The sequence below is a fragment of the Acinonyx jubatus genome, chromosome F2 (assembly GCF_027475565.1).
Source record: "Acinonyx jubatus isolate Ajub_Pintada_27869175 chromosome F2, VMU_Ajub_asm_v1.0, whole genome shotgun sequence".
NCBI lineage: Eukaryota > Metazoa > Chordata > Mammalia > Carnivora > Felidae > Acinonyx > Acinonyx jubatus.
In genome coordinates this window covers 3,268,404-3,282,197 of record NC_069394.1, presented here as the reverse complement: position 1 = coordinate 3,282,197, position 13,794 = coordinate 3,268,404, and the positions used below count along the sequence as shown (strand labels likewise).

At 47.8% G+C, this 13,794-nt stretch overlaps 1 protein-coding gene across 4 annotated transcripts in view; it reads right to left on the bottom strand.

Annotated features, from left to right (window-relative positions):
* AGO2 (argonaute RISC catalytic component 2) overlaps nt 1-13,794 on the bottom strand; it is a 114,066-nt gene that overhangs the window by 54,314 nt on the left and 45,958 nt on the right. For 2 of the 4 annotated variants that reach the window (XM_027063823.2, XM_053208364.1), the window contains exon 2: nt 9,366-9,561. The exons of 1 other annotated variant lie outside the window; for it this stretch is intronic. In XM_027063823.2, the coding sequence (XP_026919624.1) occupies nt 9,366-9,561 (196 nt within the window). Of the gene's footprint in view, nt 1-9,365; nt 9,562-13,794 lie in introns of those variants that run through there. One more of the 4 variants, XM_053208365.1, reaches the window with a different exon arrangement.

The window sequence follows — 13,794 nt, the reverse complement described above, 5'->3', positions numbered from 1 at the left end:
GCACCGTCCTCTCCTCTCACGCACGGGACACAGAGGCACAAAGCCACATGCTGCCAGCCGGCAACAGCAAGGTTTGAAGCTGTTTGCTGACCCAGACAGGCTGGCACACTCCTGTTTTCTTGGAGTGCCCTTTTGCCATAATTCTGGGCAAATTTTTTTCTCTCTCTCTCTTTTTAAATTTATTGTGTGTGTGTGTGTGAGAGAGAGAGAGAGAGAGAGAGAGAGAGAGAGAGAGAACAAGCAGGGGAGGGGGCAGGGGATCTGAGGCAGGTTCTGGGCAGACTGACAGCAGAGAGCCCGACGTGCGGGGCTCGACCTCATGAACTGTGAGATCGTGGCCCGAGCAGAAGTTGGATGCTTAACCAACTGAGCCACCCAGGTGCCCCATGGGCAAGTTTTCTCTTTAAAAAAACAATGCATTCCTTTGTTCATCTCGAGCGACACAAGTTTTGCATGACCACGTCAGCACTGCCAATTTCGAATATGGATCATGCTGGAAGTCTGCCCAGACTACCTCCGCATCCCAATCCTCCTCTCCAAAGCGACTTTATCCTTTTTCAAACCCATACATTTACATAAATATGTAGGTACATAAAAAGAAATACAGTGTATCATTATTTTTCAAACATATGGCATCAAACAGACCCTTCTGGAGTTTGCTGTCTTCCCACTAGGTGCCTTTGAGACCTTGCCTTGTCACTACATACAAAGTGGCCATCAAGTCTAGAAATAGAGACGTTACCGTGTCTCATAACATAAAGTCATATTAACAAGCCACTTATGACCTAGTTGTCTGTTTCCAGACTGCACGTTCACACGTGAAACTCCATTGCACTGTTGTCCACAGTTGCACTGCACCGCACAGGATGTTTACTTAACCATCCCTACCGACCGACGTGTCCATGGTTCCATCCCTACCGACCGACGAGTCCATGGTTCCATCCCTACCGACCGACGTGTCCATGGTTCCATCCCTACCGACCGACGTGTCCATGGTTCCATCCCTACCGACCGACGTGTCCATGGTTCCATCCCTACCGACCGACGTGTCCATGGTTCCATCCCTACTGACCGACGTGTCCATGGTTCCATCCCTACTGACGTGTCCATGGTTCCATCCCTACTGACGTGTCCATGGTTCCATCCCTACTGACCGACGTGTCCATGGTTCCATCCCTACCGACTGACGTGTCCATGGTTCCATCCCTATTGACATGTAGATGGTTTGTTTTTTTTTTCCATCACAGTATTAGACATCCTTGTACACCTCTCTTTGGGATAAATACTTAGAAGTGAAGGGTATACGGGGGGGCCTGGGTGGCTCAGTTGGTTAAGCATCTGACTCTTGGTTTCAGTTCATGAGTTTGAGCCCCACATCAGGCTCTGCACTAACAGCGTGGAGCCTGCTTGGGATTCCCTCTCTCTCCCTTTCTCTCTACCCCTCTCCCACTTATGCTCTCTCTCAAAATAAATAAACTTAAAAAAAAAAAAAAAAGAAAAAGTAGTAGAGAATATACATACTATTTTAACATATACACCAAACCGCATTCTAAAAAGTCTGCACCAACATTCAGCCCCTCTAGTGGACAGTGCCCGAAGCAAACAGCAGGCTGCAAATGACACAGTCATGCTGCACCGCCCCACCCTCCCACCACTTGCCCGCGTGCACGCGCACGCACACACACACCCCACAGAGTGATCACTTCTGCAGTGTCCTCCCAGGGCCACATAACAGAGCCCAAGGGAAACAGAAGGAAAGGACAGTCAGAAGACAAGGAACACACCTTCTTTCTGTAGTCCGTCCTGGGCTACTGAGCAGAATGCTGCTGATTTTGACCCCCGAGGAAGGCTCCCAGGCGGCAAGGCCCACACAACCCAGACCAGCGCCGCGCTCTGACCATCCTGGGTGACCATCTCTGTACCCACAATGATACTGGAAGCCTCTGGGGAAGAGGTACCTTGCCTTATACTCAATCCCTCCTACAGCAGCCACTCAGTGAACAGTGGGGGATGGGATGGCCAGACACAGAGGGCACACGAGGCCAGGACTCACTGTGACTCATCGCAACACAGACGGACGGCATGTTTCACTCAGCCTCGCACAGAGCTTCAGCCTGAACCTCCTAAACATCTACCACATGCACTACATGGAGTTTTAAGAACTCAGAGTTAAGACCTGGTCCCTGCTGCCCAGAGACAGCCGTGCGGAAGGAAGGACAGGCTGTGAAGACCGTCTTCACAGTCAGACCACAGGCTGAGCTCCGTGCTCGTCTGCCGCCTTCCTGCTCCGCCCCGAGCTTCCCTCCGGCAGCGCACGCCTGGGGTCCTAGAGGCTGCTGGCTGGACTCTTCCCCACGAGGAACACGGACGGGGTCTAGCCTGCCCACACCGCACCCCCGGTGCCACAGTACCTGCCTCACGACTGGAGGCTTCATAAATGCTGGCTGGTCATGCTGGAAGCAAGGTTGGAAGAAGGACGGATTGAGTTAGAAGGTGTTAGGATTAAGTGAAGGTGGGTTTTGGCAGCACCAGAACTTACACCCAACTTCTCCCTATGCTATTCTGGTTGATAACAATCTTGGGATTGGACCTTAGCCAAAGTCCACCAGAAGGAAGAGTGAAGTAGAGAATTCTGAAGGCTCACACATTTAAGTAGGCAGCGAGGCTCAGGCTGGCCCCCAACCCAGGGGGAAGCAAGGCATTCCGGTAAGTGGGCTGGCCTTGGCCATGAAAATGCAGTCTGCGCCCCACCTTTATTACCTACTTGTGTGACTTGAGGGAATTTCCAAATACTGGGTGACTTTAGAACCTTGAGGACGTAACTCCAAGAACGTAGCAGTGCAGTCAAAGACATCGCGTTTCAATCACCAGCAGCCTTTTCCTGCTGCCAGATGACAACGTCTTAGTCATGCCTCCTTCATGAAAGGAAACATCCCGTACAGTGCGGTTCATCACCTAAGAGCCCAAACGCCACCACATGAATACAAAGCCCAGAAATGTGTGTGGTTACTCACGCCTCCGTGTTCCACCTCCCAGAGTGCGTTCACATCACTGATCCACACACGTGTCTGTCTCCAGGAAAGTCAACGACGCACAAACCCACTCAGGGAGAGTCTCAGAGCACAGAAGACACTTCCAGTAAAAAAAAAAAAGGTGTTTAAACCAGCCGTGCCCAATGTTTTTGTTCGGAAACACGTTTTTTAGTAAGCACATATTTTAAAGGATCTTATATGACCGTCGAGCACGGTCTCTTTGGAGCCATACCTTCTTGGGATAAATACTTAGAAGTAGAATTGGTGGGTCAGAAGGTATATACTATTTTTATTCTAATATTCACACCCAATAACCCTCTAAAGAGCCTGGACCAATGTGTACCGGTCACAGTGAGCAAATCCGACTGTTTGGTTTTATAGATAAGGGAACTGAATCCCCAAATATTCTTTCTCTTACAAAGTTTGTAATCAGGGGGGAAAAAAAAAACATTGCAGCAAAGAGCACTTGAGAGGGCACTATCACAAACTGGGAAACCAATTTAAGTTCTTAAACTGCAACTGAGAATCTGATCTCTGATCATGACAAAGTAATTGGTATTGAACTTATCCTTCTACCCTCAACAACTACAGAACTAGAGAAAAACAAGACGGCTATTTCCGGCATTGAAAAAGAGGCAGTTTGAGACTGTGATTATTGAGGGAAGGGAAACGCGTGAGGTAAGCCACACATCCACTCCACCTGCGAGCGGTTTACAAACCACAACACGGGAGGAAGGTGCAGCAGAGAGGACAGTCTTGTTGCGCTGAGGAGACAGGGAGGACAGTCTAGGACTGCAGAAGAAGTCGGGATTTGTGGGCAGGGTACCAGAGAAGAGAGCAAAAGCCAGATTCCCTCAATGTAACACACATAATGTTCAACAGCAACAAAAACGTACTATGTGTGTAAATAAGCAAAAAAGGTGATATGTAATCTAAGGTAAAACCCGTCAATAGAAACAGATCCCGAAATGACCCATATGTTGTAATTAGCAGACAAGGACTGCTCATACATATGCTATTACTGTAAGGACATTCAAGAAGTCATGAAGAAAAAGGTGGGAACAATGAGTGAACAGATGGGGAAACTTAGCAAAGGATATAAACTATGAAAAAGAACCAAATGCAAAAGCTAAAACTGAAAAGCACACTATCTAATTGAAAATCTATCATTAGACGATTGTACAGAAGACTGGATGCTACAAAAGGGGCGGGGGAGGTAAAGTGATCTTAAAGACATCAATAAAGTTACCTGAATTGAAGAAAGAGGAGGAAAAGATTTTTTTTTTTTTTTTTTTTTATCACAGGCTCAACGATCGGGAGACAACATAAAAATGGCCTAGAATACACATAACTGCAATCCTATAGAGAAGAAAATGGGGCAGAAAAAGTATTTGAAGAAATGATAGCATTCCACCCAAATTTCATGAAAGATATCAGCATTCAAATCCAGAAAACACCAAGAAGGAAAAAGAAAAATAAAATCACAATTAGGCACCCCAAACTGCTGAAAAGCAAAATTAAAACAAAATACTCAGAGGAAAAATGACAAATTACGTACAGGAGAAGTACAAGAAGAAAAGTAAACTGAAACTTCATCTGAAATAATGAAGATTAAAACTTTAATGAAGACGACAACTTTAAGGTGTTGGGGGAAAAAATGTCAATTTGGAATTCAATGTCCTCCAGCAAAATATCCTTCAAAGATAAGGAGGAAATAAACACATTTGTAGATCTCAAAAAGGTGCTGGAAGAATTCATCACGGGCCCACCTGCACAACAGGAAGGGCTAAAGGGCATTCTTCAGGCTGGAAGGGAACGACGCCAGGTGAGAACCCGGATCCGCAGAGAGCCAAGTAAGGCTCATTTGTGGCTGAACAGACCATTTTCCCAGTTTCTTTAAAAGAGCAGCACTGCACCATGGAATTCATAATGAATAAAGAAGTAAAATGCATGACAACAATAGCAAAAGGACAGAGGAGTAAGTAGCATTATATTACTATAAAATTCTCACAGGGGAGTCATCTGGGTGGCTCAGGCAGTTAAACGTCCGACTCTTGATTTCAGCTCAGGTCAAGATCTCACGATCTGGGAGATTGAGCTCCACGTGGTGCTTTATGCTGACAACGTGGAGCCTGACTGGCATTCGCACTCGCTCTCTCTCTCTCTGCCCTGCTGCCCCAGTCTCACTCAAAATAAATAGACATTTAAAATAAAAGAATAAAAAACACAGATATAGAAATTTTAAAAAATAGCAACCACAAAAAATTAAATTCAAATTTATGTTACATTTAAGCAAACATAACATACCCGATAAAATCAAGAAATAAAGGAAGTCCCCATTATATGATATCTACAAGGGACACGCTTGGAGTACGTACACACACACTCCAAGGGCTGAGTGTGTAAAAGCTTGTACAAAGTTGTACATCAGCTAAACAGCAAGCTTAAGAATGGCCATGGGATTGTATTAATAACCAGAATTACAAAATATAGAGAACACTTCCTAGTGATAAAGGGTTCAGTTTATCACAGAAGACAAAAAACATGAAAATGTGTACCCCTAATAACAGAGCTTTGAAACACAGCAAACAAAAACAGTACTAAAGGGAGAAACAGACAAAACCCACACCATACTCGGACAATACGACGAGGACGGCGATAAAGAACTGTCGTGACGCTACAGACCAACGCCAATTACTACTCAAATCCCCACACCCGCCAAGCACAGGACACACATTCTCTTCAACCGGATGAATAACACTTACCAAGATAAATCGCATACTTAGCCATAAAATAAGTCCCAACAGATTTCAAAAGGCTGAAATCTTACAGAGTATGTTCTCTAAACTTTATGGTTATGGTTTGTGGAATTAAATTAGCAATCAATATCAACAGGTACCAAAAACAAAACAAAACAAAACACCAAAGAGTTAAAATTTGAACACATCTCTAAAAACAACAAAACCCCACAGATTAGAGAATTCACAAGAAAATGGAAAATATTTTGAATTAAAATTAGAATGTATCAAAACGCGTGGGCTATAGCTAACATCAGGCTCAGAGGGACATTTACAGCTTTAAACAAATGGATTGGAAAAGAAGGAAGGTTTAAATTTGATGATCTAACCTCAAAATGAATAGAAGGATAATAAATATCAGAGAAAAGAAAACGGACAGACGGGTGGATTCAACAAAAGAGAAAAATCAACAAAGTAAAAAAGCTGTTTCTGTGAAAACATGAATATCATTGACAAACCCTAGCAAAGTTGATCAAGGTAAAAGAGAAAAAAGACAAATTTAAAGTATCAGGAATGAGGCGCGCCTGGGTGGCTCAGTCGCTCAAGCGTCTGACCAGCTCAGGTCATGATCTCGCACTTCATGGGTTTGAGCCCTGCGTCGGGCTCTGTGCTGACAGCTCAGAGCCTGGAGCCTGCGTCCTCTCTCTATCTGCCCCTCCCCTACTTGTGTGTGTGCGTGTGTGTGTGTGCTCACGCGTGCATGCTCTCTCTCAAAAATAAACGTTAAAAAAAACAAAATATCAGGAATGAACAAGACTCTCACCACACGTCCTACAGACATTAAAGGAACACAGGCACCATGTTGCACCAGTAAATTCAACAACTTACAGAAAATGGACAGATGCCTTGAAAGACGCAAACTGCCAAACAGACACACAGAGAAAATTCTGCACAGCCTGGTACCTAATAAAGAAATTAAACCGTACGAAGAAAACTCCAGGTCCAAACGATTTCAATGACAAAGCCAGTGGAACATTTAAGAAGGAAATTATACCAATCTATCTTTCCTCTTGGGAGTTTTGGGAGGAGGAGGGAACATGTCCCAGCTTTTCACAATGCCACGTGCCCCTGCTATCAAACCTAACCAGAAAAGTAACACCCATGTCTCTCAGGAGCAGAGGCACAAAAATTCACAACAAAATGCTAACAAAGTACTGCAGTTTATAAAAATAATAAGTCATGACTAACGATGTATATAAAATAATACATCTTAACTCTGAGAAAGTCCAGCCACTCTAACATAAAAAAAAAAAAAATCAATGTAATTAATACACCTCCTTAATAGGAGGTAGGAAAAAAGGAAGAAAAACTATATGATCATCCCAAGAGATGCAGACAAAGCATTTGACAGAATTCAACACCCGATGATGAGAATACTTCTCAGCAAATCAGGGAGAGAACTCCCTCGGTCTGATAAAGGGTCTCTAAGAAAATCCTGCGACTAATAGAATACACTACAGGTGAGAGAATGAATGATTCCCCCTTAAGAGTGGAAACAAGGCAAGGATGTCTGTTTTTACCACATCCATTCACCATTATTTACAGTGGATTTCCTAGCCACTGCAATAAAGTAAAAAAATGCTTTAGAAACTGGAAAAAACTAAAACCATCTTTGTTCAAAAGTAACAAAAAAACTTTTTTAACATCTTGAAAGTGCACAATTAAATGGTTTTAGTATATTCACAGGGTTTTTGTCTCCCTTAGAGCACCACAATCTAGGTTTTGAACATTTGTCATGACTCCAAAAAGAAACCCCGTACTTGTCAGCAGTCACTCCCTCCTGAGAAACTTCCCTCGTGGACAATGCAATTTTAAAACACAATTTGTAGTAACATCAAAGAACACAGCACACTTAGAATAAACAAAACGGAAGACCTCTATGATGAAAAGTATGAGTAAGTTCTGCAAGAAATTAAAGTAGACCTCATGAATGGAAAACATAGCCATGTGTGTGGACCAGAAGATTCAACAGTATCCACTTTCCCCAAATTTATCTACAGTTTCAAAGCAATCACGATAAAAAAATTCCAGGGAACTTTCTGGTAGCAACTGACAATCAATCGATTTACCCCCGCCCCCAAGGGGGCCCAGGTAAATCGATGGTGAAAGAAAAGTCTTCTCAACAGACCCTTACCTCCCACCACACACAAAAATTAATCCAAGATGGATCACAGGCCTAAATAAAAAAAACAAGCCCAAATTGTCTGCTTAAAAAAAAAAAAAAAAAAAAAAAAGAGTACCTGTACCCTTCAGATAGGCAAAGATTTTTTGGAGAGAACACATAATATGGTAACTATTTTCAAAATTTTATAGATTGGATGTCAACAAACTTACAAAATTCTGCTCATTGAAAGACACCATTTAGAAAGTGAATCAGCAGGGGCAACCCGGGGGGCTCGGTCAGTTAAGTGCCCAACTTTGGCTCAGGTCATGATCTCATGCATTGTGGTTTGAGCCCCACGCCGGGCCCTGTGCTGACATCTTGGAGCCTGGAGCCTGCTCCAGGATTCTGTATGTGTGTGTGTCTCTCTCTCTGTCCCTCCCCTGCTTATTCCTTCGCTCTCTCTCTCTCTCCTGTTCTCTCTCAAAAATAAATATTTAAAAAAAAAAAAAAAAGTGAAATGACAAGCTGCAAACCAGGGGAAAACACTCCCAATACTACAGACCTGGACCTTAAATATAGTAAAAACTCCTACAAATCAGGAACAAAGAGACAAGCCAGGGAAGAGGCTTCGACAGACACTTTATTAGAAACACTACGTGACACTATATAACATGTAAACATAATGTAATTATGGTTATAAGCACATGAAAAGGTGCTCAACTCACTAGTTACCAGGAAATGGAAATTAAAACCCCCAAAGAGAAACCATGAGACTAAAACGCGAAACTCCAGGAGCCTGGCCGTCCCCCGTGCTGAGCGGGACGGGGCGCGCAGGCCCCACGCCACCCGCGGGAGAATGAGGCGGTGCGACCACTCTGGCGGCCTCTCGTGCAGCTAAGCCTACACCCACGCTGGGATCCAGCAATTTCCCTCCCGGGTATTCATCTCAGAGAAACGAAAATGCACGTCCCCAAAAGACTGGAAGAACAACGTTCATCGTGGCAAAGCCCAGACAGCCCGAGCGTCCGACAGGAGAATGAATAAAGAAATCACAAAATATTCCTCGGCGATAAAAATAAGAGGCTATTAATACACGGTAGTCCCACAAACACCAGGCCGAGTCTAGGGAGCAGGTGGGGCGAGACGATCTCACAGGGCAGAAAGGGACAGAACAAAGGGACGCGGAGCACTGGCCTTACTTAGCGCTGGGATCGATGGAGAGGGCAGGAGGCAACGGGCACGTGCACACGTTCGTCAAAGCTCACTTGACAACTGTATCCAGACACAAGGAAACACACAAAACATTTTTCAAAAAGGAAACGCCAAGGGACACCTCGGGGAAGGAGCTGCCGGAACGGAAGGGTCGATTACTTTAACGCCGGGACCCGCGTCAGCCGGTCGAGACCGATGAGGGATGAGAGGACGGAATACCTGTTGACTCTCCTCGGGCATTTCTCCGGCTTGATATCCAATTCATAATGGTAGATGTCAATTTTTGGAATGTCCATTTCAAAGAAGTTGGCCTGTAACTTGATTGTTCTCCCGGAGGTCCCGAAGTCGGGTCTGGGTGGAGGCTTGAAGGCATATCCTTGGATGGGTGGCGGTGGCGGCGCAGGAGGCGCGAGCACTGGAACGGCCAAGAGAACGCCCGTTACACAGAGAAACACCCGCTTTCCCAGAGCGCTCGCGAGCCCCTCCTGTGAGTGACCCGCCCCTCCCAGCCCTCGAGGACCCCCGCTGTCCCACGTGCCCCCCATACGCTCATCCTCGCCTCCTCCTGCCTTGTGTCCACCCGTTTCCTGGGAAACCCTGACTCTCGTGCCCCTGGCCCTGCCAGGTCTGCGCCTTCACCCAGACCCCCTAACTGCCAGGCTCCGGGGACCCTCTGCCCTTCGGTGACGTGTGCCACTACACCATGCCCTCCCTTTCCAGGCTGTTCCTCCCTTGCTCTGCCCAGATCCTTGGAACGTTGGGTTTTCTCTCCCCAGCCCCCGTCATCTCTCAGATAGGCTCACAGACGGTTGACGCTGCATCCACAATTAAACCACAGTTCGTGCCTCCATCGGTGAGGCCGTGGCCCACCCCCTACCATGACCTTTCCCACACGATCTGCACGCACAGCCGAACACACAACTGTCCTCATTTTACGTGCTTCCTCTGGAATCCATCCGTTCCTATCCATCCCTCTCTGCCCCTGCTCGGGGCCCCGTTTCACCCTGACAGGCAGCTAGGGAAGCCTGCTAACAGGGTCTCGGCATCCAGGCAACCCCCCACCACTTTCCGCCCTCCAGGCCAGAGGGTCCGATCTCCACGGGTCCAAGCACCTCCACGGCTGCCCAGCTGCAACAAGGAGCCCTCACGTCTGCGAGGTCTGGCCTCAGCCTGGTCTCTGGCCGCTCAACCCAAGACCTCCTCGACCCTGAGGACCAGCCTCACTCTTCACAGCTCCCTACTTCTCCTGTCTCTAGCCTGCCTTGTTCACATCTCCAGAATAAATCTGCTATGCTGAGCTGGAATCCCAGCCGCCTCTCCAGCTGGACCTGAGCGACTTGAGGACGGTCTGCCTCCCCGAGGGCCTGAAAGCACCTGGTGCACAAGAAGAGGCCAGAAACACCTGGTCAGGCTCCGGAAGCTGGGGTTCAGACAGGTAAGAGAGGGATGCCAAAGTCACTCAGAAAGCGTCCTTACAATGGACCACCGAAGTAGGAAGGAGGATGTTTAGGACCTCAAGAGACGAGAAAGCCGAGCCTTCCTGACATCAACACGCGTGCACGCACCCGGCCACACCTGGCCCCAAGCACCACTCCCCACGTGGCAGCAGGTATTCCAGCGGCTTTGGACGGACGGCTGTGTTCGGGTCGACACGAGGACTCCACTTTCCGCGCGATCTCTCCCGCCCCTGGAAACCACAGCTCACCCCTTCTCTGCAACAGACCAATGCCACATTTCCACAAAGGAGGGGGTCTCAACACAAGCCAATTGTTTACTTAAAATGCACTGGAGGGGCGCCCGGGTGGCTCAGTCGGTTGAGCGGCCAACTCTTGATGTCAGCTTAGCTCATGATCCCAGGATTGTGGGATCGAGCCCCAAATTGGACTCCAAGCTGAATGTGGACCTTGCTTCAGATTCTCTCTCTCTCCCTCTGCTCCTCTCCCCTGCTCATGTTCTCTCTCTCTCAAAAAAAAAAAAAAAAAAAAAAAAAGAAAAGAAAAGAAAAAAGAAAAAAAGAAGAGCTGGGGCGCCTGGGTGGCTCCATCGGTTGAGCGTCTGACTTCGGCTCAGGTCATGATCTCACGGTTCATGGGTTCGAGCCCTACGTCGGGCTCTGTGCTGAGAGCTCAGAGCCTGGAGCCTGCTTCAGATTGTGTGTCTCCTTCTCTCTCTGCCCCTCCCCCACTCGCGCTCTCAACTGTCTCTCTCTCTCAAAAATAAACATAAAAAAATTTTTTTTAAAGCGCTGTAGTAACTCACTGTGTATTTGCTGTGTATACTGATGTTCCTTCTTTGCATACGAGAGACAAGAAAGATGGGGCAACTTTAATTATCAGAAAAGCAGACAATGCCAACAGGGCACTACCCATATGTAACTAAAGGGACGAAAGTCATCAAGGTGGTGTCCCTCCTTCATTCCTATTTAAGCCATTGATTTAATCAAAGAATGTTCCCTCCTGCCCCCAGCCCTCCCACAGACAGTAGAAAGAAACTTCAACCCAGTTCAAATTTTCAGCAATTCTGTTAGTAAAGTTCAAAATGCCGCTTAGAAAAAAAACCAATTAAAAATTTTTCCAATAACAGAATACTCTTAATTTTTGCACACGTTTTCATTTTTTTAAAATCCTCTTTATATATATAAAAAAAATCCATGTACTTCAATCCCTACTGACATTTACTAGAAACAAATGAAGTCTACTAAAAATAAGCTGTTTTTACTGCATTTATGACCTAGAAAAACCCAGAGTTCTTGAATTGTTTTCTGTCTTGTTTTCGATGAGAAAATGAACATGCTTAAAGGTTATTAATCTCCCTGAGTTACACCATCCGGAAACCTGCAGGTCTGTCTCACTGAGCACCTACGACCCTAGAGAATGGTATCTACAGACCTGCACACAACACGCCGTCCCTGCCACAGCATGCTCGCATGTCCCTTAGGGGCTGGGTGATGCGCCTGGGACCGGGGAGACAGATATAACCCGCGTGTCGCCTCCCAGGACAGGGTCTGAGTGTCATCTGACAGATCAGGTGTGTTTACTCCTCGTAAGCGCGGCTCACACGCGATCCTTTGCACTACAGACCCTGACCGCGTCCGGGGGTGGGCTCCACCCTCGCCCAGCTCTGTCCCCTGAGGAGAGCCCGCTAGCACAGGGTCCCCACTCTCAGGGGACGCCTAGCCAGTGAGGGGAATCTTGTGAATACAGGAGCGCAGTTAAACCACAGAAGTGACACCTGTACCCCAGGAAATGTCCAGCCACAGAGCCAGAGGCATCTGGTGCCCAGGGTCCATTCCAGGAAGCAGAGTCGTATCTGCACTGAAGGGCTCTCCAGTTTACGAGGGGCTTTCACATACTTCACTGTGTGTCACAGTCACGGAGCAAAGGTGCTCCCTTTGAAAGGCGAAGCCGTCCAAGGCTCAGACGGCGACAGAGAGTGGTGGTGCCCAACTCTGAGCCAAGACTTCCTCCTGCCAGTAGCAGCCATCTGGCCCGGCAGACACGGGTGATTTTACTTGCCTCCTATCTAACCGCTGGCACAGAGATGCCTGGAGCCCAGTTCTCTGCTTGGACCTACTTCCCCCACCTGCAAAGCACGAATTCCTCACACATGTGCCATGGAAAACATGGAAAACTGTCCACTGACTGGTATTAATGAAAGCAGCAGAAAAAAACGCGACGGTAACACATTCATGAGATATATAACTTCACAAGATATTTCTTCCTTGCGTCTAGCTTTTAAATTTCTTTTTAATGTTTGCTTATTTTTGAGAGAGAGTATGAGTGGGGGAGGAGCAGAGAGGGAGACACAGAATCGGAATCAGGCTCCAGGCTCCGCGCTGTCAGCACAGAGCCCGACGTGGGGCCCGAACCCATAAACCACGAGATCATGACCTGAGCCGAAGTCAGATGCTTAACCGACTGAGCCACCCAGGTGCCCCGAGGCCCCAGCAGTCTTATGCCTCCCTGCCCAGCCTCGATCCTAGGAGAAATCTCAGATCCGTTTTTGTACTTTACAGAGAGTCAGCCTCGAGCGTGGAGCGCCAAGACAAGCGGGACTCGCGAACCAAACGCCAGAGAGGACCCAGCGCTGGTGACGCTGCCCAGAAGCGCCCGTGCGTGAGGAAGGGGCAGGACGGCACACGGGGGTGAGGTCACTCTCGCGGGACGGTCAGCTCTTGGCCCCAACTGGTGGATGACGTTCCAGCGTGAAAACCAAATGCTGCCAGAAGCCAAATGCTGCACAGCACCCACACCTTCACCACAGTTGACACAGACTGACTCTGAAAATTAATTCCAGTATCGCCTAGAGATGAACTGTCCAAGCACACCCGGCCCGCGGCCCCCTTCCCCTCGCCGGTTCTGCAGCAGGAACAGAGTCTGACTGCAGACACGCCACAGCGCGGAGCAGTGGGGGCAGGGGGACCCCGAGCCCACCGGGCCTGTTGCGGCCTCTGCAGCCACGGGCACCGTCAACATCCACTGAGGGAGTGAGAGCCCGAGGAGGAGGGGAGGGAGGGGAGGGAGGAGGGGGGAGGAGGGGGAGGGGAGGAGGAGGGAGGGGGGAGGAGGGGGAGGAGGAGCAGGCGGATCTGGGAGCCACCACAGCACGGCCATGGCTCCGAGGGTCCGCTCAGCAGGGACCTGGCCCC